Source organism: Cornus florida, unplaced genomic scaffold, assembly GCF_030987335.1.
Source record: "Cornus florida cultivar Cherokee Brave unplaced genomic scaffold, ASM3098733v1 CherokeeBrave_3.0.0_Hap2_Chr02, whole genome shotgun sequence".
Taxonomy (NCBI): Eukaryota; Viridiplantae; Streptophyta; class Magnoliopsida; order Cornales; family Cornaceae; genus Cornus; species Cornus florida.
The window spans coordinates 28,518,129-28,543,061 of NW_026775572.1; the positions used below are offsets into that span (position 1 = coordinate 28,518,129).

At 34.1% G+C, this 24,933-nt stretch overlaps 2 protein-coding genes across 2 annotated transcripts; both read right to left on the reverse strand.

The window, feature by feature from the left end:
- Positions 1-2,147: 2,147 nt before the first annotated feature.
- Positions 2,148-13,555, reverse strand: LOC132294474 (uncharacterized). Its single transcript, XM_059792343.1, has 4 exons — positions 12,763-13,555; positions 7,448-7,531; positions 7,273-7,362; positions 2,148-2,577 (listed from the first exon to the last, which is right to left on the reverse strand). Exons 1-4 carry the CDS (start codon positions 13,183-13,185, stop codon positions 2,317-2,319), a joined length of 858 nt encoding a protein of 285 aa, XP_059648326.1. The 5' UTR covers positions 13,186-13,555; the 3' UTR covers positions 2,148-2,316.
- A 6,662-nt stretch (positions 13,556-20,217) lies between these two features.
- Positions 20,218-23,523, reverse strand: LOC132294475 (uncharacterized). The gene is made up of 2 exons (XM_059792344.1): positions 23,108-23,523; positions 20,218-20,459 (listed from the first exon to the last, which is right to left on the reverse strand). Exons 1-2 carry the CDS (start codon positions 23,222-23,224, stop codon positions 20,247-20,249), a joined length of 330 nt encoding a protein of 109 aa, XP_059648327.1. The 5' UTR covers positions 23,225-23,523; the 3' UTR covers positions 20,218-20,246.
- Between the last annotated feature and the right edge of the window lie 1,410 nt (positions 23,524-24,933).

The window sequence follows — 24,933 nt, forward strand, 5'->3', positions numbered from 1 at the left end:
TTCCAATCACAGAGAAGCTATTGGCTTTGTCTTGAATATCAGCATCCTACACATTTTCAACTTTGCCTTTATCCCGTGCCGATATCAACATCCTACTGTTTAGCTTAAAATTTTCCAAGCCATCACTATTACAGTTGAGGGGTGCAGGATCCTCTTCCAAATTAGCGAACCGCAACTTCTACTGGGCCACACCAAACATTAAGAAAAACAGTAGCTCTCAGCTTTCCAGGTAGCGAAAAACTGCCATTGGGAGGCTATTAAACCCTTTGTTAGATGTAGAGGAGACCCCTCCGCCTGCCCCGCCGGTGTTGGTGGTGGTGTTGTAATGTGTAGTATTATATATATATACACGTGTATGTTTATATATATGTGTTAGCAGATAGAGGAGGCATATGAATAAGGAAGAAGCGATAAAATGAATAAGGGTTATTGCTTCATTTTGCAAGTTATGATATTATGTAATATATCTCAATTTAATATTAAAAAGTAATTTTGTCTTTTCATATGATGATTTAAGGAGAAGATTCATGACAGAGAGGCAGTGGTGATTGTGCGGGGTACTTTGGTTACAAAAAAAAGTCAATGTGTGGTTAAAGGGTAATATAGTTATTTAATAATTTAAAAGTAATTTGATTCAATCAAAAATTAATATTTGAGGTGTAAATGAAATTTTAAATAACTCATTCAAATATAAATAAAATTTAAAACTAAAATTTTAATGACCAATTCAAAAGACATGTGAGTGTAATTTACCTATAATTTAAGGAGAATTTTTAAAAAAAGGTCTCATTGTCAAAAAAACAAAGTAAATTTCATTGAGCATATTTTAACCTCAGTCTTAGCGTACTTTACCCAAAACTGAAAGTGAATCATTACGTTACAAAGACCAAGAAGAGGTTATTACCAGCCCAATGGTGGAATGCCATTTTGACACGTGGAATTAATGGGACCCACATTTAAAAAAGATGTTTTATTTATTTATTTTTTTTTTTTTTTGGGTCATGGTAGAACATTTTGTATTTAAAATTTTAAAATGCAAAACATGTACGTCAAAGCAAACAAATTTTTTTTCTAGCAAAGCCTGGAATTTTGATGGATTGCTGTGACCTTTGAAAGTAATTTTTCTATTTGTATGCAAAAAAAATAAAAAGTAAAATAAAATAAAATAAATAAATTTGCAACTTTCATCAAGATAAATTTGAAAAGAAAAAAAATTGTGTGGGGCCCACACCCAATCCCCCGCCATTAATTTACAGATAAACATATTCACAATTATTCATTTTACAATTACAACAAAATTCATGATTGCTTAACAAAATAGTAGTAATACTTTCTATTTTTGAAATCGAGCCACTTAAGATTATAAATTTTTACATTATAAATCTATGTCAAAAAATGAATGGGGCCACTTAACTTAAAGGGGAAGCCATAGGGATCCAACAATAAATTCGAAATAAATACAATATGATTATTAATACACTTCTTCAAAAAAAAAAAAAAAAAATTATTACTCCATAATACACTTTTTCGAAAAAAATAAATTAAATTATTAATACACACTTCATTACCACCTATCAAAAAATTGGGAAAAAAAAAAAATACACTTCTTAACATTTTTTTTTTTTTCATTGATTCAAAGGCTCAAAGGCCAAGCCAAAGCGACAGTACAGAGGCATAAAGCCAAGCCAGAAAAGACATACAAATCTTGAAGCATAGATAAAAAATGAATAACAAGCTCCAAATTTGGAGAGAAAATAGAGTCCAAAACTCTGCAAACGGAACCACCATGAGAAAATGCAGCAAACAGGAGAGACCCAAAGGTTTGGCCATCATCACGGCAACCGCTCCAAAACTACAACCACGAGGTGCTCCGACACACAAAACCCCGCACAAGATCAAATCAAAGAGAAAAGGATCCAATCTAGGTAGGGAAAAACCCAAAACCGACCTAGATCGGAGATCTAATCGGAGAAAAACAACAAATCCGCCCATGCAAGCCGAAAACAAACCAAACATGAGCGGATGTAGCTAAAATTGTAAGATATGGTTTAAAGTCCATTATCATTTTATTACTTCAGGACCTCAGCTAGGTACAGCATACTTATTGAGTACATCAATTTGCACATGCCCATGGAGAGAGAGATTCATTTGATTAAATATTTCACATAATTGCATATTGAACCACACTCATGTAGCAAGTGTTTATCAAAGCCAAAACAAAAACCACATAAAATGTCACCACATAAATTAACATCCAAAACATATCGGAAATTTATGAATGTTTTACAAAATCTGGAACAAAAATTTTCTTGGTCATCAGGCGGAAACAGGCATTGCATCTTCTTCTTCTGGTGAAAATGGAATTGGCTTGGTTGGTGCTGGCAGGCGCCCAATGCTATCCACTTTATCTTTCAGTTTCGGGGGAGGTCTAGCTGCTCTTGGCAGCAACCTTCCCTTCTTTTCAAACCACTCAGGCTTCAGCAATGCCCGAAAGCCTAACTTGTTGTAGTACACTCTCCTGACAGACCCACCCGCGGCTTCAACTGCTGCCTTTGCCCTGACAGTCACCCTCGAAACCTGTAACCTCTAGGTGTAAGTACAGTTCTACGTTGCATGAGAGAGTGAGTTGTATAATTATCCACATGTACAATTGTGGACCTCTATTTATTAAAAAATGCATGCTTCTCATGTTTGAAAGTATTTCAAATTTTTGACCAGGTAACTCCTGGATATAGCTGGATTTAATGCAGGTGATGCTGTCATTGAATTCCAGTGGAAGCCTGTTGGGAGCGTTGCTGAGGTATTTGAACACTTCTATTATTTAAATTTTGATATCGCCTGAAGTGCTGGACTCCTCTGGTTGACTTAAGGCAATGCATTAGGTTTTGATATAGGGATGGTTCATGGAATTCTAAGGTGATAACAACATCATTTGATGACTCTGTAATCCTCATGTAAAAACATTCTTAAGGATTGATCAGATCTGCATGGTCCGTCAAGCAAACCTGATTCCAGCCAGCGTCCACTCTATGGTAGAATATTGGATGAATGCAAGACCTTAATCAGAAGCAGTAGTATCCGTGGTATCCATAAATTAAGGTGTTAGGAGGAGCGAATAGTTCTAACCTTTAACCTAATACATAACTTGAACCTGCGTCCTTACGATTGGTTGTCTGAACATTCATCCCTGAACCATGCAATGACCCCTTAAATATATAGTGGGTGGATAGAACTACATAATTAAATTAGAGTTTTGAGTCTGGGAAACCTACATTACCTTCAGTTCTGCTCATCCCTTCATTATTAGCTGACTATGTCTTGCGTGATCTTAAAATTTAATTCATTTGTCGATCATTGAACTAGTGGAGGACCAAGTTGGTAAGAAATAAAGAAGAATTCTTCGGGTTGTTGATCAGAATTTGTGTTATGTCCACAGTTCTATGTTGCATTAGAAAGTGAGTCATGTTACATGCTTTTGAACTACATTAAAGATTGTGAGATAAAATTAGTGTCAACAAGTTCACAATCACAAATTCCAGTTGTAAAACCACGGATAAATGGACTCCTAAGATTACACCCAATTTATATAGAAGAACTAACTAGTTTCATCCAGTAGATGACTTCAAACACAGGTCGGGTGCTTCCTTCATTGCCATGTTTCAATAGAGGGAGGAGCATTGAATTTGAAGGTTTTTAGGTCCATTAGTTTGGTAAAGAGTGCTTGTAATATGCTGGTTAGGACTTGCTCAAATTGAGTGGTAGATAGCCAGCCCAATTTCCAAACCTGACATTAAGAAGACGTAAGATTATGCGAATTGGGATTCTGTGTGTTTGCTACATGGAGAATAAGGACCAGAGAGTGTATCTAGACTGCTCACATTTCTAACCCGATCACTGGATTCCCAGCAGGTTTCTTTGACAGTTCGATGGTCATTAAGGCAAGGGATCCACTCCAATTGTGATCATGATGATAGGGACCTCAGCAGAATGACTAGGCCTAATATAGTGGCTTCTTAGATGGGTTTGATGCTGGCATAGTACAAGGCTCTACCGTAGTTTCCTACCTTTTTACTTGCAGATGATAGATACAAGAGTTCGGGGATTTAGAGACAAGGCGGCACACCCTGCTTTACATTCAATGTGGAACCTAGAGAAGAGCAAAACCATCCACATTTGGATGAATCGGATGGTAAGAGACATGGTTCAACTTGGAACTTGGGACACAAGTTGGCAATCTCTTCCCAGTTCACTCTTGGGGTTCTCCTTGGCACCTCTTTAAGGCAACTTCCTCGTGAGACTAGGTGGTAGAGATGTTTCAGAAGAGATTGACAGGGTGGAAGAGAGAATACGCCAACAATACCTGTGGAGAAGGGGCAAACTTAAATCTTATCAAGAATACCCTCTCAAGCTCCCCCTACTTCATATTCACCATTCTGGCCTCTTTTGCCAAAGGACTTGCGAAACTTGAGGAATTTTCCTTTGGAGAAATGGAAAAAGAGTTCAAATATTGACAGGACTTAGTTTGCACCCTCTAACTGGGTGGGGGGATCTTGTGTGTATGTGAAAAATCAGAATGCTTTGAGATGGCATTTAGCCAGGATAAAAAATTCATTTGGGCGGATTGGAAAGAGAACTGATGGGAAATACGACGCAAAAGGCAAAAATAAATAACACGCTTGAAAAAATAACGTGAACCCTTGATGAATGAAGATGGGCAAAATAAATTAACTGAATTAACAAAATTACACTAGGGTGAAATTAAGGAGTAAGGATATAGAATAAGTCACCAAATAACAACAAACAATTCTAACTAGTAAAAAGCACAACTAAAGACTCTGAAACTAATTTTCTCCTACAATATTGAGTTATTTTTATAAAAAGCAACACTGTAACACTACATATATATGGGAAAAAAAAAAAACACATACTATACCGCAATACACATGAACCTTATAACAATACATGAAATAGACATTTTGACAAAAGGTGCACAAAATAACAACGCAGGGAAGATAATTAGCAAGCTAATCTAACATAATTAGTAACCAAGTATTAAAGGGGGACAAAAACCCTTCTCATAGTTGTAAAAATAACAATGCATGGAAGACATTTTTGTTAATGGAAGTTTGAAAAGACTTAAATACCCTTCTCATAGTTGACAAAAAAAATATATAGAGATTATGAAAGGGAAAAAAGTAGAAGCCTGATGACATCGTTTGGCTTGCCCTAAATGACCCACTTGCGGAAAATCCTCTCTCTCCCCCTCTCTACTCCAACACCGCTAACCTCCCCACCATGACCGTTGATTCCGACTGGCGGCAACAAGTACAAGCCCAAAGCAAAGCTAGTGGCTCCCATTGGCCACTTCAAGAGCTTTTCCGTCAATGGCATCAATGCCAACTTCTTTGAAAGCCTTTACTGTGCCTCCACCGCAGACGGCAGTGAGTCAGAGAAATGTGGCACAAAGCCAACAATGGAGACGAGTGGTGGACATCATAGGCACTCAATCTGATTGATCCTAAGAGAGCTAAAAGGGTTCACACTTTTACCTGATAAGCGGACCCTGTTTTTATTCCGTTTTCTTGATGTTTATTTTCTGTTCCCGTTTTTTTGAATTTTGCTACATTTTTTTTCTTCTCTCAAGCTGGACCGAATTTCTTGGATGAGTGGTTCACAACCATTTTATGGATTGATCTGAGAGGTTTGATTCAACACTGAGGGTTGAAACAAAAAATGAGGCATAGTGCAAGGAGGAAAAAATTAAAGGTAGAAATTAAAGGATGATATATTGTTTGTGTGTGTACTGTATATACAATAACATAACTTGAATATTCTAGATCATTTACAACATACAGTAGAGAGAGAGAGAGAGAAAAAAAATAAATATATATAGGGATGATTCAACACTGAGGGTTGAAACAAAAAAAAAAATTAAAGGTAGAAACTAAAGGATGATATATTGTTTGTGTGTGTACTGTATATACAATAACATAACTTGAATATCCTAGATCATTTACAACATACAGTAGAGAGAGAGAGAGAAAAAAAATATATATATATAGGGATGATTCAACACTGAGGGTTGAAACAAAAAATGAGGCACAGTGCAAGGAGGAAAAAATTAAAGGTAAAAATTAAAGGATGATATATTGTTTGTGTGTGTACTGTATATACAATAATATAACTTGAATATCCTAGATCATTTACAACATACAGTAGAGAGAGAAAGAGAGAGAAAAAATATATATATAGGGATGATTCAACACTGAGGGTTGAAACAAAAAATGAGGCACAGTGCAAGGAGGAAAAAATTAAAGGTAGAAATTGAAGGATGATATATTGTTTGTGTGTGTACTGTATATACAATAATATAACTTGAATATCCTAGATCATTTACAACATACAGTAGAGAGAGAAAGAAAGAGAAAAAATATATATATAGGGATGATATATTGTTTTTAGGAGAGAGAGAGAGAAAAAATATATATGTAGGGATGATATATTGTTTTTAGGAACTATCGTGTTGTATAGAGGGAGCTTAGCTAGTTGTTCTTGTACACTTATGTACACAGAATCTGAACATCCCACCCCACCTCCCCTGAGGGGGATTTATTTATTTTTATTACATTTATACTTTGAATTAAAAATCACAAAATATCTTGAACTCTCTGTACCCTTCAAAAGTATACTTGTATCGGACACATGACACTTCGGCAAGGGTATGAAAAATGTGTTTGACATGTTTGGTAATCCATGCATCTAAAAAGCAAATCCAATAATTTAATTTTAATGCATTATTGCTTTAAAAATAGTGAAATCTGTATATTCACTATGTTGTCAAAAAGCATTATTTTACTCCAAAAAACAAAAGAAAATATACTAATAATATGAATTTGGAATATTTAACACTGTTCCAGTGTCTAAATAATTCTAATAAACTAAGCAATATGATAAATCTGATGCTTGGGCACATACCCATGTCCTATGCATGTACCCGAGTCCATGTGACTCAGAGTTTGACAATATCAACTTGTTCTGCATAGCAGAAACTTTTTATCCCCATTAGACAAGGAACAAGAAAAAACTGCCCAAAAAAAATCTCATTATTTCAGGCAATGTCATCTCATACCACTAAATCCGGTATTAGGGAGGGAAAATGAAGGAAACAAACAAACTAGAAATAAGACAAAACTACATGAAAGGAAGTTATTTGGGTTAAATTAAGAATCAGAATTCAGAAACAACATGCAGAAAGACATAAATTAGGCTTACCTCAAGATGAATAGGCCATTTTATCTCTTCGGCACCGCGTCCCATCAATCTTACTCCATCTTTAATTTGCTTCCCTATTGCCCCTGTATCCTATAAGGAAAACAATAACATTGGTTATTAACAAAAGCATATGATTGAAGAGTGAAGGGAATTATCCAGATAAGAAAGTAAGTACCTTGAGAGTTTTCATGGTGATCAACTCTGAAGAGTCTATCTTCCCTGCATTGATAAATTTAGCAATCTTCCCTAGTCCCACTGGCTGCCACAACAATGAGTGAACTCAATGAAAGTAACAACCAAAATCCTCCTACAAATAGAAAGACATGAACACAAAATATTTTCTTGAATCTTTGAATTGAAAGCAGGAATTTCTAATAAATCTCAACCATAGCTCTTAATTCTCCCTTAAAAGTAAACATTGCAATATCCTATATCAAAAGGATATAACAAAAAATGTACCAAAATCCCCTTTTATGATGGTTGATAATAATTGGTTTAAGAACAGACAAGCAAGACATAAAAATTGGAGCCAAAACTCCTACGCGAATGTATTAAAAGCAGACAAATGTTGTTGCAGGATCGATAATACAAATAAAAGGTAATATGCCTATAAGATTACAACAGTTGGCAAGATAGTCATTGTATCAGTAAGAGTCCCTGCATATAAAGGCTGTGGAGGATTTTAATCTCCCAGGTGACACATCCAAGTGATGCAAATTAGACTGGCAATCATCCATGCGATTTTCACTAAGTTTATACATTCATTGGCCTCTTATGAGCGAAAAAAAAAAAAAAAAGGCTGTAAAAAGAATCAGCATAGATCACGAGCAACTGATAACCCATTCAGTTGTTCCAAAAGTTCAGATGGAACAGTGAACCCAACTCCAATAGATAATTTCACATATGAGAAATCCCCAAAGCCGACAAATGTGCAAATGAACCAAATAGAGTTTAGTATCTGGTTTTCGAAATCAGCTAGGTCAAGGTGAGATGGTGTTCAGACTTGGATCAAGGTCAAGGTGAGCTTAGTTAACCTTGTTCAAACTTGGCTTCCTTGTTCAGCTGAGCTCGAACTTGACTCATCTCATGCTCGCTCGTACCAGCAAATAACATAATTAAAAGAAGTAGAAAAACCATTGTCCCAAATCAAACCCACGTATCTAATGCACACTTCCAATTCCTGACTCTTATATCTAGAAACCTTAATCCATGTATCCAAACTGTGTATACCCAGACTCATAAACAAAATAAAAACAGAAGGTCCTAGACATACTAGATCCACAGAAACTAAAATATATCAAGAGCACAAAATGTCAGTATGATCCGACTTAGATAACAAGTATTGATCATTTCCACACACAAAAAAAATAAAAAATAAAATCTAAATAGCACAAAATTAATCAACTAGGCAAACCCAGAAATGATCAAACAAACAAACAAGAAAATTGAGTCTGTATGATCCGACTTAGATAACCAACCATTGATCATTATTTCCACACTAAATTAATCCAAAAAACAAAAAAAAACAAACAAACAAACAAATAGCACAAAACTAAAAATGATTTAAGTTCACAAGTAATATCCATTGGGGTTCCTGTGAATACCAGTATCAAAAAGGATATTACTAACGTTACACCTGCCATCTCTTCCAGTATCAAAAAGGATATTACCAAAGTTACACCTGCCAACTCTTCCAATATCACAGAAAAGATCAATGTTAAGAAGAAGAATATAGGTTCGTTGGCTTCTCATAGAGTGACTAGAAGTCAAGGGGGTGCTCCCTTTCCTCCCCCCTCTCAATGATCACATCTTGGAATGTGAGGGGCTTGAATAAGCCCAGAAGACAAAGAGAGGTCCGTCAGTGGATCAAATCCAATGACGCTCATCTTGTCTGCTTACAAGAAACAAGGGTTAGATTATCTAAGTTTGATGTTATCTCAAAGAAAATCAATAGGAAATGGAGGTGGACTCATAACTATAACTCTCATGATTCGGGTAGATTATGGATTGGTTGGGATCCATTGCTTTTTAATGTCACTGTGGTGAATGAGATGGATCAGTGCTTGCTCCTCAAGGTGAATATTGTTCAAACTGGTGAGGTGGTTTATTGTACTGCTGTGTATGCCTCTAATTCAGTTGCTGGAAGAAGAAAACTATGGGACCAATTGAATACTCAGTCTTCAATTGTTACTGGTCCATGGCTGGTTGTTGGGGACTGGAATGCCACCAGATTTCACTCAGATAAGCAAGGAGGTCGAAGGGTCCCTCAAAAGCTTCTTGATGAATTTAATGATTGTTTGCAGCATACTGGCTTGACAGAAATCTTTTCTACCAATGGGGATTGGTCATGGTGTAATTGTCAAGGCAGTGATAGAAGGATATTGGCAAAGCTTGATAGGGTATTTATTAACGATGATTGGATGCAATTGTTCACTGGTACTAAAATGTCTTATTCAGCTTCATCATCTTCAGACCATTATGGAGTTGTTATAAACATTTTTAGGCAATTTGCAAGTGGTCCAAAGCCCTTCAAAATGCTTGAAGTATGGTGTTTGCATGAAGATATTTCTGAGTTGATTAAGACAGCCTGGGATGAACCTGCAGTTGGTACTCCAATTCATATACTTCTGAAAAAACTCAGAAATGTTAAAGCCGCTGTCAAAATTTGGAATAAGAATTCATTTGGAGATATTGAAGGGAGGGTCTCAAATTCAAAACAAGCTTTGGAGGATTTACAGATGGAACTTCTGAATAATCCTATAAATGATTTGTTTGAAAAAGACATTCAAGCTAAGGAAGTTTATCAAGATGCATTGTCTTCTCAGGAGATATTATATGCTCAAAAGTCCAGAGTTCTCTGGCTCAAGGACACTGACAGATGTACAGCTTACTTCTACTCAAAGATGAAGCAGCATAATCAGTTTAATGCAATCGCTTCTGTGGAAAATGAAAACGGTCAAGTTACAAATGATACAGAAGAGATTAAAACGGCTTTTGTTGATTATTATCAAGGTCTTTTTCAAGAGAATACAGTTGATACTTCCTTCGAAGTTCATCCAAGGCATGCTCTATCTTCTGAAGATAAGCTCATTCTGGATTCCCCTATTACTCAAGAAGAGATTAAAGCTGTTGTGATGAATTTCAGCCCCTGGTCCTGATGGATTTCCAGCTAGGTTTTATCAATCCTTCTGGTTTATTGTTCATCCTGAGGTATGTGCAGCAGTTCAACATTTTTTTATTGAAGGTTCTCTTCCTATTGGGGTGAGTAGTTCTTTCCTCACCTTAATTCCTAAAACTGGTTCTGCTGTTAAACCCAAAGATTTCAGGCCAATTGCTTTGTGCAATCTCATTTATAAAATCATTTCAAAAATCCTTGCTTCAAGACTATCTTTGGTTCTTCCTAGTCTAGTGGGATTAGCGCAAAGTGCCTTCATTAAAGGCAGAAAAATTCAGGATTCAATTATTATGGGGCACGAAATGGTGACTGAATTTAGTTCTAAGCATCCAATCATGGCCTTGAAAGCTGATATTTCTAAGGCATTTGACTCAGTTTCTTGGAATATTCTTCTGAAGATTTTGGAAGTCTCTGGATTTAGTTCTAATTGGGTGAAATGGATTAAAAGTCTTTTGAGCTCCACAAGATATTCTGTTTTATTAAATGGTTCTCCCACGGGTTTTATTCAACCCTCCAAGGGTTTAAGGCAGGGTTGCCCCCTCTCCCCTCTTCTGTTTACTCTGGTAGCTGATCAACTCACCCATCTTATTAACACAGAAGTTTTAAGTGGGAGACTTGTTCTGTCTAACACTGCCCTGAAAGCAAATTCCAATTTGTTGTCATACCTTTTTTGCAGATGATCTCCTAATCTCCTGTAAAGCATCAATCTCTAATGCCAGAATCCTTCAAAGAATTTTTAAACATTTTGGTATGCATCGGGCCTTAATATCAGTTATCCAAAGAGTCGTGTGATCTTCTCTAAAACTGTCAGACGTAGAAGAGCATCTTCCCTTAAAATATTTGGGTATGCCTTTGTGTGCAACTGGTTTAAAAAGACATCATTGCAATGTTCTTATGGATAAAATTTCACAGAAGCTTAAAGATTGGAGCACCAAGTTGTTGTCAATTGCAGGCAAAACGGAATTGATTAAAACTGTTATCACTCCTATCTTTTTGTACTAGTGCAGTGTCTTCCACTTGCCTATTGCTATCATCAATCAAATTCAGAAGATGTGTAGAGATTTCATATGGGGTAGTAGAGATAATTTGAAGAAAATGCATCTTCTAAGCTGGGATATGATGTGTATAACAAAAACAGAGGGAGGGTTAGGTATCAGAAAATTGAAGGATCTCCAGGTTGCCTCTCACTGCGTTCTCGCTTGGGATTTCTTGTTGAGTAAAGATAGATTATGGGTCCCCTGGTTTCAAAACAGGTATGCAACTAGATCTACATATTGGAATGCTGTTCCAAAGTCCAATCATTCATTCTGTGGAAAAATTTGCTTAATGTTAGAGATTTAATGCTGAAGAATATTCAATTTTCAATTGGGTCTGGGCATCGTTTCAAGGTCTTGACTGACCCTTGGTGTGAAGGGGAAACACTACTTCAGAAATTTGGACATAGATTGGTTAGAAGACTGGGGTTCTCATGGTCTTCTCTTTTGTCCAGTTTAATTATAGATGGAGGATGGAACTTTGCTCTTTTGCAGGATGAAACCTTCAGGCCTATTAAAGACTACTTGTCACTTCTACCTATCCATGATAGACCAGATAATTTACTTTGGGATGGTGGTGCCTTTGCTTTCAAAAAAGCTTGGCAAGGCTGTAGAACTATATGTACTGAGGTTATATGGTCCAAAGTTTGCTGGGGGAAAGCAAGACCTCGTTGGTCTCTGCATGGAGTTTTTCTATTTCAAGACAGATTGCCTTCAATGTATAATTTGCAGAAGCGGAAAGTGTCGTTGGCTCCTCGCTGCTCAAACTGCTTACAACATATTGATACCAGGGATCATGTGTTTGTTCTTTGCCCATTTGCTAGAAATTTTTGGGGCTGGTTAAAGGATACTCTCGGCTGGGGACTGGACCTTAACTCAATTTTTACAATGGATGATATGCTGATGTGGTGTTTACAACAGACCAGTAATTTATATCATACCATGCTTGTTGCTGGCTGTTGGAGTATATGGAAAGAAAGAAACCGAAGATTGCATGGACATGGCTCTAGTTCTACTACAGAGGTGGCTAGGCAAATTTTATTCGAAGTCTTAGATGTGTATAATGTCCCAATTAGAGACATTATTTAATTAACATTTTATTGTTTTTCTTTTATTTTCTGGAATTGTTTTTCTTTAAGATCTTGTTCTTTCCAGTAAAATTCTGAGGGTATGCCCTCTGTGCGCCTGTGTATATTTATTTTTTCTTTTTATACAAAACCCAATTATGAAAAAAAACAAAACTAAAACTAGGCAAACCCATAAATGATCAAACAAATAAACCTGAAAATGGAGAGTAAAGGGATTCTTAAACCCCCTTTTCGGCATTCGTCGACGCATTGGAGTCTGGCCGCCTTCGAAGCCAAACTTCATGGTGCCTCTGGCCTTCTGCCCCTTGTGACCTCTTCCAGCAGTCTTGCCTTTCCCAGACCCAATCCCACGACCCTTCCTCGTCTTCTGCTTACTTGCCCCCTTGTTATCTTGCAAATCGTTCAGACTCAGAAGGCTATAAGCCCTTATACCCCGAGGAGCAAACACCCCACTGCCATTGATGAAATTGGGATTAGGGTTAGCGTTTTCTACCAACGGTGAAGGCAAACGTGGTGATGAGACAGCCCTTGAGACGATCGAGCTGGGTTTGGTATTGTAAATGGAAGCATTGTGAATCGAAGTTGCTAGCAAGGAAGATAGTCTTCTTCTTAACATTATTTACGTTGATAGAGAGTGATTCTAACCTTATTTCCTAGATGTGGTTTTGGGTCTTCTTCATCTTCGAAAATTTAGCTTGCGAACGGCGACGAACAGCGGGCGATGGAAACTGAAAGATATGGTTTTGATTTTTTGAACAATCTGAAATGATATGCCGATATAGGTTTTGAACTTTTGATTCGTGCCAGACAGATATATAAACTGAAATATATGGGTTTTGAACTTCTGATTCGTGTAGTTTGCAGTTGCAGAGAGAGAGAGAGAGAGGGCAAGTTCAGAGTCGACAACGAGAATAGAGATGCAGGCGGTTCAGGGTGAGGCTGAAATGATTTTCTTTCTTTTCTGGTGGCCCATCAGCCTTGGGCCTTAGCAGGAGACAATATCTAGACTACTAATAAAAGTGGATTCAATATATAATATTTATATACATTTTAAAATACTTATTTTAATTAAAAAATATTTTTAAATAGTTTTCACGTACCATTTTCATCTTTTATCAAGGGACACAATCTTTGACAAAACTTTCATATCTATTGGTTCTATTATAAAGATAGGAAATCTGATATGAAATTTAAACATTAATTATTATTTATATATATTTTTAACAATTTTATATTACTTTTTATTTCAAATAAAACAGTGAATTAATACCTTTTGGACTAAATTTTTGTTATTAATAATTTAATTTAGAAACACGCAACGTTTCATTATATTGATCTTAACTGCACATTGCTTCTTTTTTTCAAGGAACACATATTTTCATGGCTTCCCTTTTTTAAGGGACACAAATGAACGACAAAAGTTGCACATCAATTGATTGTGCTAAGGATATATATAAGTTAGGAAAGGACTAATTCAATAGGAAGTTTTGGCACGAAAATATTGAAATAGAAGAAAGACAGAACGAGGTCCGGAGATGATTGTTAACAAAGAAGAGAAGTTTGGGAGCAATGACTTATCAATTTGGTTGTTGATTGAATCTTGTTGATAAAGAGTTGTAGAAATCATTCAGAAAATAAAGAAAGAAAAAAATAAATAAAAAGAGCCACACATAGATGAGAGAGAGCGTGAGTTTTTTTTTTTTTTTTTTTTTTTTTGGGTAAAATACAATGACACCACTATCGTCACTATTTAACATTATCCGATCTTTGACCTCTTTCACAAAAGTACTATTGGAAATCTTCACGTGAAACTTTAACTCTGTCTTCCTTCTTGAACTAAATTTTTGTAATTTTAGGGTTATGTAACACTGTATATGGATGATGGCCTCAATGATGCATCCAATGAGTTTCAGGTTTTTTTTCTTTTTCTTTTACTATCATGTATATATATATATATATATATATAAATATATATATATTGGTTTCCTTGGTGTTTAAAAATTTTAACATTTGAATATTCGTCCTATCATTTTAAGTCTCTTCCTAATCCAAATTAATATTATTACATCTTTTTTTTTTTTTTTTGGATGAATATATATATATATACACATACATATATATCTCTTTCTATTGGACTTAACAAAGCATTATATACATTTTAACACCCTTCTAAACTAAACAAATTACTAATATTTTCTAAAACCGGATAGATTGTTGACAAAGAATTAGCTTTAAATTCAAATACCTTTAAACAAATTTCCTATTTTCCTTTGTTCTTCACATTGATGGTTACGTAATTAAGTTAAATCACATCTCTAATGAAATTAGAATTGAAATTTTGTTTTTCAATAAAAATAAATGATAGTAGATATAACAAATTCACTAATATATCTTTCATTATCAAAGTAAACAGTTGTGCCATTTTTATCCATATATATAAATTGTTTGCATATTTTACAATTTTGGACATGGCATGTGTAGTTAATTATAATAAATGAAAAAAATCCACACCATCTAAGTTTTATACCAAGTTTTAACAATTAAGGAATTGCATTCACATTCAAATTAACACATCTTCTAACAAAAAATTGGATTATGGAAAAGAGAAGAAAAGAAAATTCTCATACCCAGCATGCAAGTGTGAAGTGACATAGATTTAGATATGACTAAAGAGTTAGATTCACATGCATATAATTAGGAGGATCTCAGACGTGTGTTTAGGTTCTTGACAATTAGCCGGCACACCTTGCATCATAATCCACTGATGTACATAATTATATCAAAGACTTTTAGACTAAGTAATTCAAGTTTTCTGGTTTTTATGGAGATACTTTTTAACTTTATTATCTAAAGTTTGTAATAGAATTTGTGGTTTGAGTTTGATAGCATTTCTTTTTAAAAAATTAATAATAATAATTTTTAATTATTAGTCGGTTTATTCCAAAGGTGATAGAAAAGAGAGGAGTTACCCTTAAGACATCTGATTCATTGTTGTTGAAGACATAAAATTTCAGTTGAACGTTAATTTTGTCTTTAGCCAGTTTGGTGTCCCAGATTATACAATAGAGTGGGACACGAGTTAGTTAGATAAGAGCTTCATGGGAATCATGGCTCCTTGATGTCATTATTGATGATTTATTCTCTTCTTCTTAATTTGGAGAGGAGTTATAGTAGTGTAATTTTCGTATTTTAATTGAGTCTAATTTATTAATCTTTTTTTTTTTTTTTTTCTTATACCGTATTTTTCACAATAAGTCTACTCAATATATCTCTAATTATTAAATCACTTGATTAAGTATTTAACACAACATAAACATGTTTATTAATATTAATATGTTAGATATACATTTTTTTTTTTGTCAACTTCTTCATTATACTGCAAAAAGACTCTAAAGCAATTTCTGGAAGGAAAAAAATCAATAATCATTTCTCATCACGTGCATGGCACGTTGATTTTTCTAGTGTGTGTATATATATATATATTAGTAATTTATATATATATATATATATATATATCTTTTAAAATATTAAAGGGTATAATAGTAATTTTATTAAAAAATATTTTTTTTTTTCCTTTCTTTTCCATCCTAACATGATTATCAACCAAACATAATAAGGGGTTAAAATTATCCTTCCATTCCCTTTCCTTCAAAATTAATGTTATCATTTTCTGTCAAACTCATCGCACCAAACATAGCCTTAGGGTCAGTTTGGTAGAGTGGAAATGGGGGGAAAGGGAAGGAAAGGTGATGGAGGGGGATTAAAAATTTGTGCTTGGCAAAAATTGTTGGAAGGAAAGGGAAGGGTTTGGAGGGTTAACTTGTGCCTTCAACAGTGAATTTCTTAACCTCTCAAAAATGGGAGGAAATGAAAGGAAAGGGAAAGAAAGGCTTGTGTGTGATTTCAGATGCCAATTTTTCCCTTGAGTAGCAGTTGCAGATGCAGAGAGTTGAGAATGGCAAAGCTTGCTTGCGAACGGCGAATCCGAATTCGAACAGCAGCGGGTGATGGAAATTGATATGGGTTTTGATTTTTTGAACAATCTGAAATGATACCGATATGGGTTTTGAAGTTTTGATTCTTGCAAACAGAGATAAACTGAAAATATATGGGTTTTGAATTTGTGATTCTTGTAGTGCACAGAGAGAGAGAGAGAGAGAGAGAGAGAGGGCGAGTTCAGTGTTAAGAAGGATAATAGAGATGGAGCGAGATTGGGGAGGCTGATGATTTGCCCTATTTTTTTTCTTTTATTGTGGTTTGAAGTTAAAGACTATATATACACACACACACATATAAAATAGAGATGCAGGCGAGATGGGGGGAGGCTGAAATGATTTGCCTTATTTTTTTTTTTCTTTTCTAGTGGTCAGTACATGAGACTATATATATATATATATATATTTTAAAATATAAAAGGGTATAATAGTCAATTTATATATATATGTGTATTTTAAAATATAAAAGGGTATAATAGTCAATTTATTAAAATAATTCCCTTCCCTTTTTTTTTCCAAACATAATTATTATCCTCCCCTTTCCTTTCCTTCATAACTAATGTTATCATTTTCTTTTAAAGCCACCATACCAAACATAGCCTTAGGTTTTTTGAAGAGTTGCTGTCCTGCACCGTTTGGTTGATGGTCTAGGTGTGAAGTGGGTCTTTGGTGTGACCAGACCATGGCAAGCACGGGTGTATATTTACTTCAGTACTTTGCATATACCGAAAGTTTCGGACTTTCAGATCATGCCCTATATCCAACGGTTGATTTTATTCCACTGGTACTGCTCGTCTACTAACTTTCGCTATGAAATGAAATGTTCTTGCAACATTGAGAAGGTAAATAAATCTGTAATACTTATCATAATAAAAATTATATCATAAATGTTTTTTTCATACCAAACGACAAATATTCATTTGAGATGCTCACCAACTTAGAAATTGAAGTCGTCACCCAAGTGAGCTTTTCAATACCTAAATTTAGATTCAATTATATACTTTGAACCATCCTCCAACTCAATTAAGCTTTCAATTACCATTACAACTTTGAAGAAAATTTATTCTCCGAAAAAAACTTTGAAGAAAATTTTAGTGATAATTACACAAATTTCATTATTGTTGTAATTTTGTATTCTTAATATCATATTTTCATACTGTTGAGATATTGTTCTATTATCCGGTGAATTTTTCATTTGTAATTAGTGAAGAAGACACATTATTCTCTTAAATGTAGTTTTATTACATTGTCCGGATGTCATACATATATATAATATAAAAAAATATAAAAAAATAAAAAAAATGTTAGCTAAATAAATTGTTAATTATGATATTAGTCCATATTTACTAAGAAAAAAATTACCTTTTAAGCAATTTTAATCTTGTTTGTGATTCTTTTATTTTTTTTGTTGATTGAGTCACTCTCCTTTTTATAAATCGTATATCTTCTTTGTTATTATTATTATTTTTCTTCGAGGAGTTAAACAAGTGAAAAATAATTACATGGTGGGCCTTTGGGCTCATACATTGTGGGCCTTTGGCCAAACAGACAGTCCAGTTATCGGGAAACAAAGCCCAAATGGCTAACTAGAGAATCAAAAAACAAGAGCCCCAGCCGCAAACCCAAACTAATAACCTAAATTAACCGCTAATATAAAATTTATAAATGGAGGTTATATGTTCATCAATTTCGATAATCAACCCTATTGTGTAAGGATTCCAAATATTCTGAATATTCAGTCCAGTGGTCTTGGAGGAGGACGGAGGGAGGTTCCAGTCACTTAGGTTGCCTTGCAGTAGCACGGTCTTTCAAGAAGCCAAGCTTGTGAATGGAGGTAATGGTGGAGCAAATTTTTTTCAAAAGAACCCTATGTGAACATTTTTTCCATCCAAAGATTCGATTGTTTCTTTCTTCCCATATGTGATAGACAACATATGAGAGACATACTTTCTGAAACAGGTTTGGTGCAAAATTGGACTTCCATCGATTGCTAATCCATAGAACTAGAATGTGCCACTTACAAATTTGGGAATGAAATTTGCATTTGTCTTGAATGTGTCTCCAAATTTGTGTTTTGACTGCTCAGACGACTTTGGTTATGTAAGCCCACTAAAAATTTGATATTTTGCTTTTATTTATTTCTGGATAGGAAATTTTAATTTTTTGAAAAAATTAGGTAGTCATGAAAAAGTTAAAATGTTACTATTTATTACTTACTAATTAGGGTAAAGTAGAACTGCAAATGAACTGAACTAAGTTATGGCTTGCTCAGGCTCGGCTCGTCAACTCCAGAGAAGTGCTCGGGCTTGGCTAGTGCGAGTTTGGCCAGGCTTAGCTCGAGCTCGGCTCGGTAGAGATTCAACGAGCTCGGGCTCGACTCAGTTCTAGATCATGTTAACTTTTTAAAACAATAAAAATTTTGCTTTTATTTATTTCTGGATAGGAAATTTTAATTTTTTTTTAAAAAAATTAGGTAGTCATGAAAAAGTTGAAATATTAGGGCCCATTTAGCATGCGCTTTATTTTTGCTTTTGGCTAAAACAGAAACAGTATTTTTGCTGTAGGAGTGTTTTTGGGAAAAAAATCGGAAGCACGTTTGGGAATGATGTTTTACTGTGAAAATGTCAAAAACAGAAACATGTAAAACATGTTTGGTAGGTTGTGCGTTTCAAGAATTTTGAAAACAAAACATTTTTGGTCACTCCAAGTATTGCCAATATATATATATATATATATATATATATATATATATATATATAAACATGTTTGGTAATCATTGTTTTTAATTTGTTTTTATAAATTTTAAGTATATTTATAAATTTTATTTCTATATAAATAGTCATCGCATTTTTAATAGATATAGAAAAATTTGAACACGCAAACATATATATATATATATTCTTTAAGTTTTGCAATAACCTATTTACAAGTTGTTTGCAATAACCTGTTTTAATGTTGTTATCCTATTACCTATATAGTTCAACACAACAGTAAAAATAAACAAAGCCAACTGCAAGCATAAGTGGAATAAAGGGCATACCATTTATAAGTGTTTAAATATTCAACTAACAACTTTATTAAGGGTCCGTTTGCATGCGTTTTGTTTTAGGTGTTTTGTTTGTGGTTAAAACAGAAATAGTGTTTTTGCTGTAGGAGTGTTTTGAAAAAAAAATCGGAAGCACGTTTGGGAACGATATTTTGCTGTGGACATGTCAGAAACAGAAACATGCAAAACATCTTTGGTAGGCAATGCGTTTCAAGAATTTTAAAAACAAAACATGTTTGGTCACTCCAACTCTTGCAAGAAAAAATAAATAATAAAAATAAAAAATAAAAATAGAAACAAAAAACATGTTTGGTTATCATTGTTTTTAATTTGTTTTTATAAATTTTAAGTATATATATAAATTTATTTTTATATAAATAGTCATCATATTTTAAATAGATATGGAGAAATTTGAACACGCAAACTTATATATATATAGAAATATATTTTAATTTTTGCAATAACCTATTTTGCAAGTTGTTTGCAATAACCTGCTTCAATTTTGTTATCCTATTACCTGTATAGTTCAACACAACATTAAAAATAAAAACAAACTCAACTCCAAGCATAAGTGGAATAGAGGGTATACTATTTAGAAGTGTTTAAATATTCAACCAACAAATTTATTAAACAAGTTTAAGTTCTACATAAAATAGATGAAAATGGCAACGACATTGGAAAACCAAGTGGTAGCGACAGACAATGGCCAAACTGATTAACAATGGCACTGGGAATAGCACTGACATGCGACAATGGCACTGGCATTGGAGTACTACTCTTCTTTGCATGAATAGAGTATAAAAACTTGTTATTTGCATATAACATTGGAAGAATATGACAATATACAACCTGTGTATAATGAACAAATAATCGAACCTATATTAAAAGTTGACATAAATCTCTTTTGAATCTCTATACACAACTCTTCAATTGTATTATTTATTACAAGAGGCAAAAAGCAAATAATACCATGGTAGCAAATATTACAATTTTCTTCTAACTGTCACAGAAAACACATCTCAAAAACACTAGTCCAACTTTTTTTATCTGCAATGTATAGTGGACCAGGAAATGAAAAAATCATGTTGAATGAGTATATCTCCACTGGTCAAACGCATATATTAATCAATCATTAAAATTCAATGAGCCTTCAAAATACGCATACCTTTTTTTCAAGCTCAGTTCCAAATTTTTGAAGATGACCTCAAATTGAATTTAATCAATCATAGTAGTTGCATTACACATCAGGGAGCACATGTCAAGAATACAAGTTAAACATTACCCAATTGTCCATAGTAGTTGCATTACACTACAAGAAGCACATGCACATAGTAGCTCAAACTGCTATTTTGGATTAAGATATTTATAGTAAAGGAGCTCGAACCATATTTATTCAAGATGATAAATACTATTTTTCAAATGAAATCCATTCAAGATGATGAATATTTATTATCATAGAATATTTATTTGTTGCGTATAATAGGATTTTTATATAAAAACATATACTTATTTGCCATGTCTTCAACGTGTCTGCATCCTACTTACATTGTAATTTGTATCCATGTCCTGTCCCATATCTATGCTTCTGAACAATTTCTTTTGTTCAATACAATGATATTCCTTCTTAGATTTTTAAAGACTCTAGTACCCAAAATCTTAAGGTTCCGGAGTTTAAGAAAAATAATTTTCCTGAGGGGTTTTCTACAAAAAGGATTAAATCAACCAACTGGAGGTTCATTGGAAGATCAACACCTAAAAACAACTCCACCAAGTGGCAGGAAAGATTCAATATGTATAAATCATCTGACCGCCACACTCCACATGCTTCTGAATACACATTGATCATCTAACCATGCCAATGAATCACAAACTCTTTACTTCCTGGTGTCTCCTCAAATAAGAAAAACATTTGTTTTTATCAATAGCCACTTCCCCATTGTTAAAGATTGACCTCTCTTATTAAAATGGCAAACTATCACTCAGCATTTAAATGGAAACTTTAATTTTGTCAAAGAAAACTAACACCACTCATTAAACAAATATCTCAGATGAGAATGTTAAGCTGGGAAAATGAATTGGTATGAACAAGTAGAACAGACAAAAAAAAAACATGTTGATAGTATGTGAGTTATTTTTGGGTCTAAAGGCCGCAAATATTAACATGATCATCAGACCGGACTTCCCCTTCCCTCATCCACACCTTACCCAAGGAAAAGAACAGGATGAAAGCTTTTTTTCATTCTCTCTCTCTTTCCCCATCTCTCTCTTTTTCTCTCATCCACTTTCTTTTCCTTTTCTTCTTCTTCTTTATCACTTACTTTTGATTTGATTATATCTTAAAGTCAACAATTACACCCTTCGATATACTCCTCAAATTAAATGTAATGCTATCAGACATCACAATTCATTTCTCTTTTGGGTGAAAAACAGGTGCACAAATGCATGAATGAATCTTTTTCCTCAATTTTCTAAAAACATGCATGCGTTCTTCTTACACACACAAGGGGGGTGGGGAACCCAACTTTGGAAAATAGCATAGATTATCCATCCATTATGTTTATTAAATTCACCGTAGTATTATTGTCCCACTAGTCATCATTGCTGTCCATATCTTAAAGTCAACAATAGATTCACATTATCTAACTATTAGTATCATCCACCTTCAGTAGTTGTTCATCCATTGAATGACAATTACCAAGAAAAAATGAGTTCTGGATAAAATGGGATCAGTATCATTTGCTAAAATTTGTGGCTGAAAGAAACCTAAAAGTGATTACATACTAGATATATGACAATGGATCCAAATTTCCCTGTTTTTTAATTCATATTTTTTTATGGGTAACCAAAATTGTCTTAATGACCTATTCTAGGCAATTAAACTTCATCTCAAATGCTGTAGAAAGTCAGGGGCCCAGCAAATTCTAGGGCACATCCAATCATCCAAACACACCCTAAATAATTTGTAACTTCATTTAGGAACAGTCACATCCAGTTCATTGATTTATCATCTGTAACCTCTCATAGTGTTCGCATAAATCCGACTGATTCTTTTACGCAATGGCATACCTAAACAAAACCTAGCATTGTGCAACCTAAGCACATCTAATTGTACATTGACACATAAACTGTAGTTTTGCTAAAAGCTTCCAAATGTTAGCTGCGTTTGTGCATTCAACTACTCCATTAATTCAAAGATAATTGACCACCATGTCGTTCTTCGTGAACAATTAGAAGTAACTAAATTCGATACTACCATCGAAGAGTGAAATTGCGTAAAATAAATCATCTCACGTAATATTTTATTGGAAATCCAATAGCACAAGGTGAATCGTCGTTGCTAAACAATGATTGGAAACCAAAGTAGATCCATGAGTCTTGGGGTTTTACAGTTAACAGTTACAGTGGAATGAACATATATAGGGGAAACACATATCAACTAATGTATGAACATTTCATATATATATATAGAGAGAGAGAGAGAAAGACAGAGATTTGACCTTACGAGTGGAAGAATTGGGGGAATTAGGAGGAGACTTGGCATGATCTTGGGCATCTTCAACAGGGGCACCTTGAGCCAGTGCAATCGACGACGTGGATTCTTTACTTTCTACCATTTTAGTGTCCAGTTTGTGTGTGAGTGTGAGAGAGAGAGAGATTTTGCGAAGAGATAGAGAAGAATAGAGGATTTATCGTTGCAGACTTGTAAGTTGTAAGGACTTTTAGGGCTTCAGAGGACATACAAAAACATTAAAATCTAACGTCTAGGGCTTCAGAGGACTTGCACCTTTTATGAACTGAGTTTCTTCTTCACATATCACGGTCGCATCCAAAATCGCCAGAGCCAGAAGAGAGAGAAAATCTAGGGCAAAATGGACTAAAATGTTTTAATTTTTGCTTTTATACGTGAGGCAAAATGTTGCAACAAGTATAATTTTGTTTTGGCCGCTACAGTTATGTTTGGCCCGCTACAGTACTAAATCATCTTAAAAACACCAATTTCTTGTTTTGGTTTTGGGCATCGTTAACAAAGTGTTTTAACACTATATAAAATAAAATAAGGTCGTACCAAACATGCTTTTATTACCAAAATCGATATTGTAACAATAAAAAAATAAAAACAGTAAAAACAACTCACATACCAATCGGGGCCTAAACAAGTTTAAGTTTTACATAAAATGTTTTAAATAAAACATTAATAATATATAATTATCACTAAAAATTAATAATATATTCATAAAGTAGATGACAATGACAACAACATTGAAAAACCAAGTGGTAGCAACAAACAATGGCAAACTGATTGACAATGGCACTGAAAATAGTACTGACATGCGACAATGGTAGTGGCATTGGAGTACTACTCTTATTTGCACGAATAGAGTTTGAAAACTTGTTATTTGCATTTAACATCGGAAGAATATGACAATATACAACTTGTGTATAATGAACAAATAATCCAACCTCTATTAAACGTTGACATAAATTTGTTTTGAATATCTATACATAACTCTTCAATTGTATTATTTATTACAAGAGGTAAAATGTAAATAATACATGGTAGCAAATATTACAATTTTGTTCTAACTACCACCAAAAACACATCGCAAAAACACTAGTCCAGCTTTTCTTGTCTGTAATATATAGTGGACCTAAAAATGAAAAAATCAAGTTGAATGAGTATATCTTCACTGGTCAAACGCATATATTAATTAATCATTAAAATTAAATGAGCCTTCAAAGTACGCATACCTTTTTTTCGAGCTCAGATCCAAATTTTTGAAGGTGACCTCAAATTGAATCCCCTCATGGTAGTTGCATTACACATCAAGGAGCACATGCCGAGAATATAAGTCAAACATTACCCAATTGTCCATAGCATATGACAGTAAACAATAAAGTAATGTAAGTTTGAAAAAGGATTAATTTTTTTCAAGCTTAGTTCCGAATTTTAGAAAGGACCTCAAATTGAATCCTAACATAGCAGTTGCATTACATTACAAGAAACACATGCACATAATAGTTCAAACTGTTATTTTGGATTAAGATATTTGTAGTTAAAAGTAGTTGCATTACACTACAAGGGGCCTAATTGTTACTTTGCTGTTAAAATATTATAGACAGCTTTCCTAGAGCTTAATCTGTCTTTTATTATGTTTAAAAATTCATTATTTGATGCATGAGTGCATACTCTTCCAGTAATGCTTGCTACCAAAAGATATTTTAATTGCAACAGTTCTGAATAAGTGAGTGTCATCTTTACTTCTTATCACATGCAGCAACTAAGTGCTTTTTAGTTTGTAAAACTCATAATGGACAGATTGTG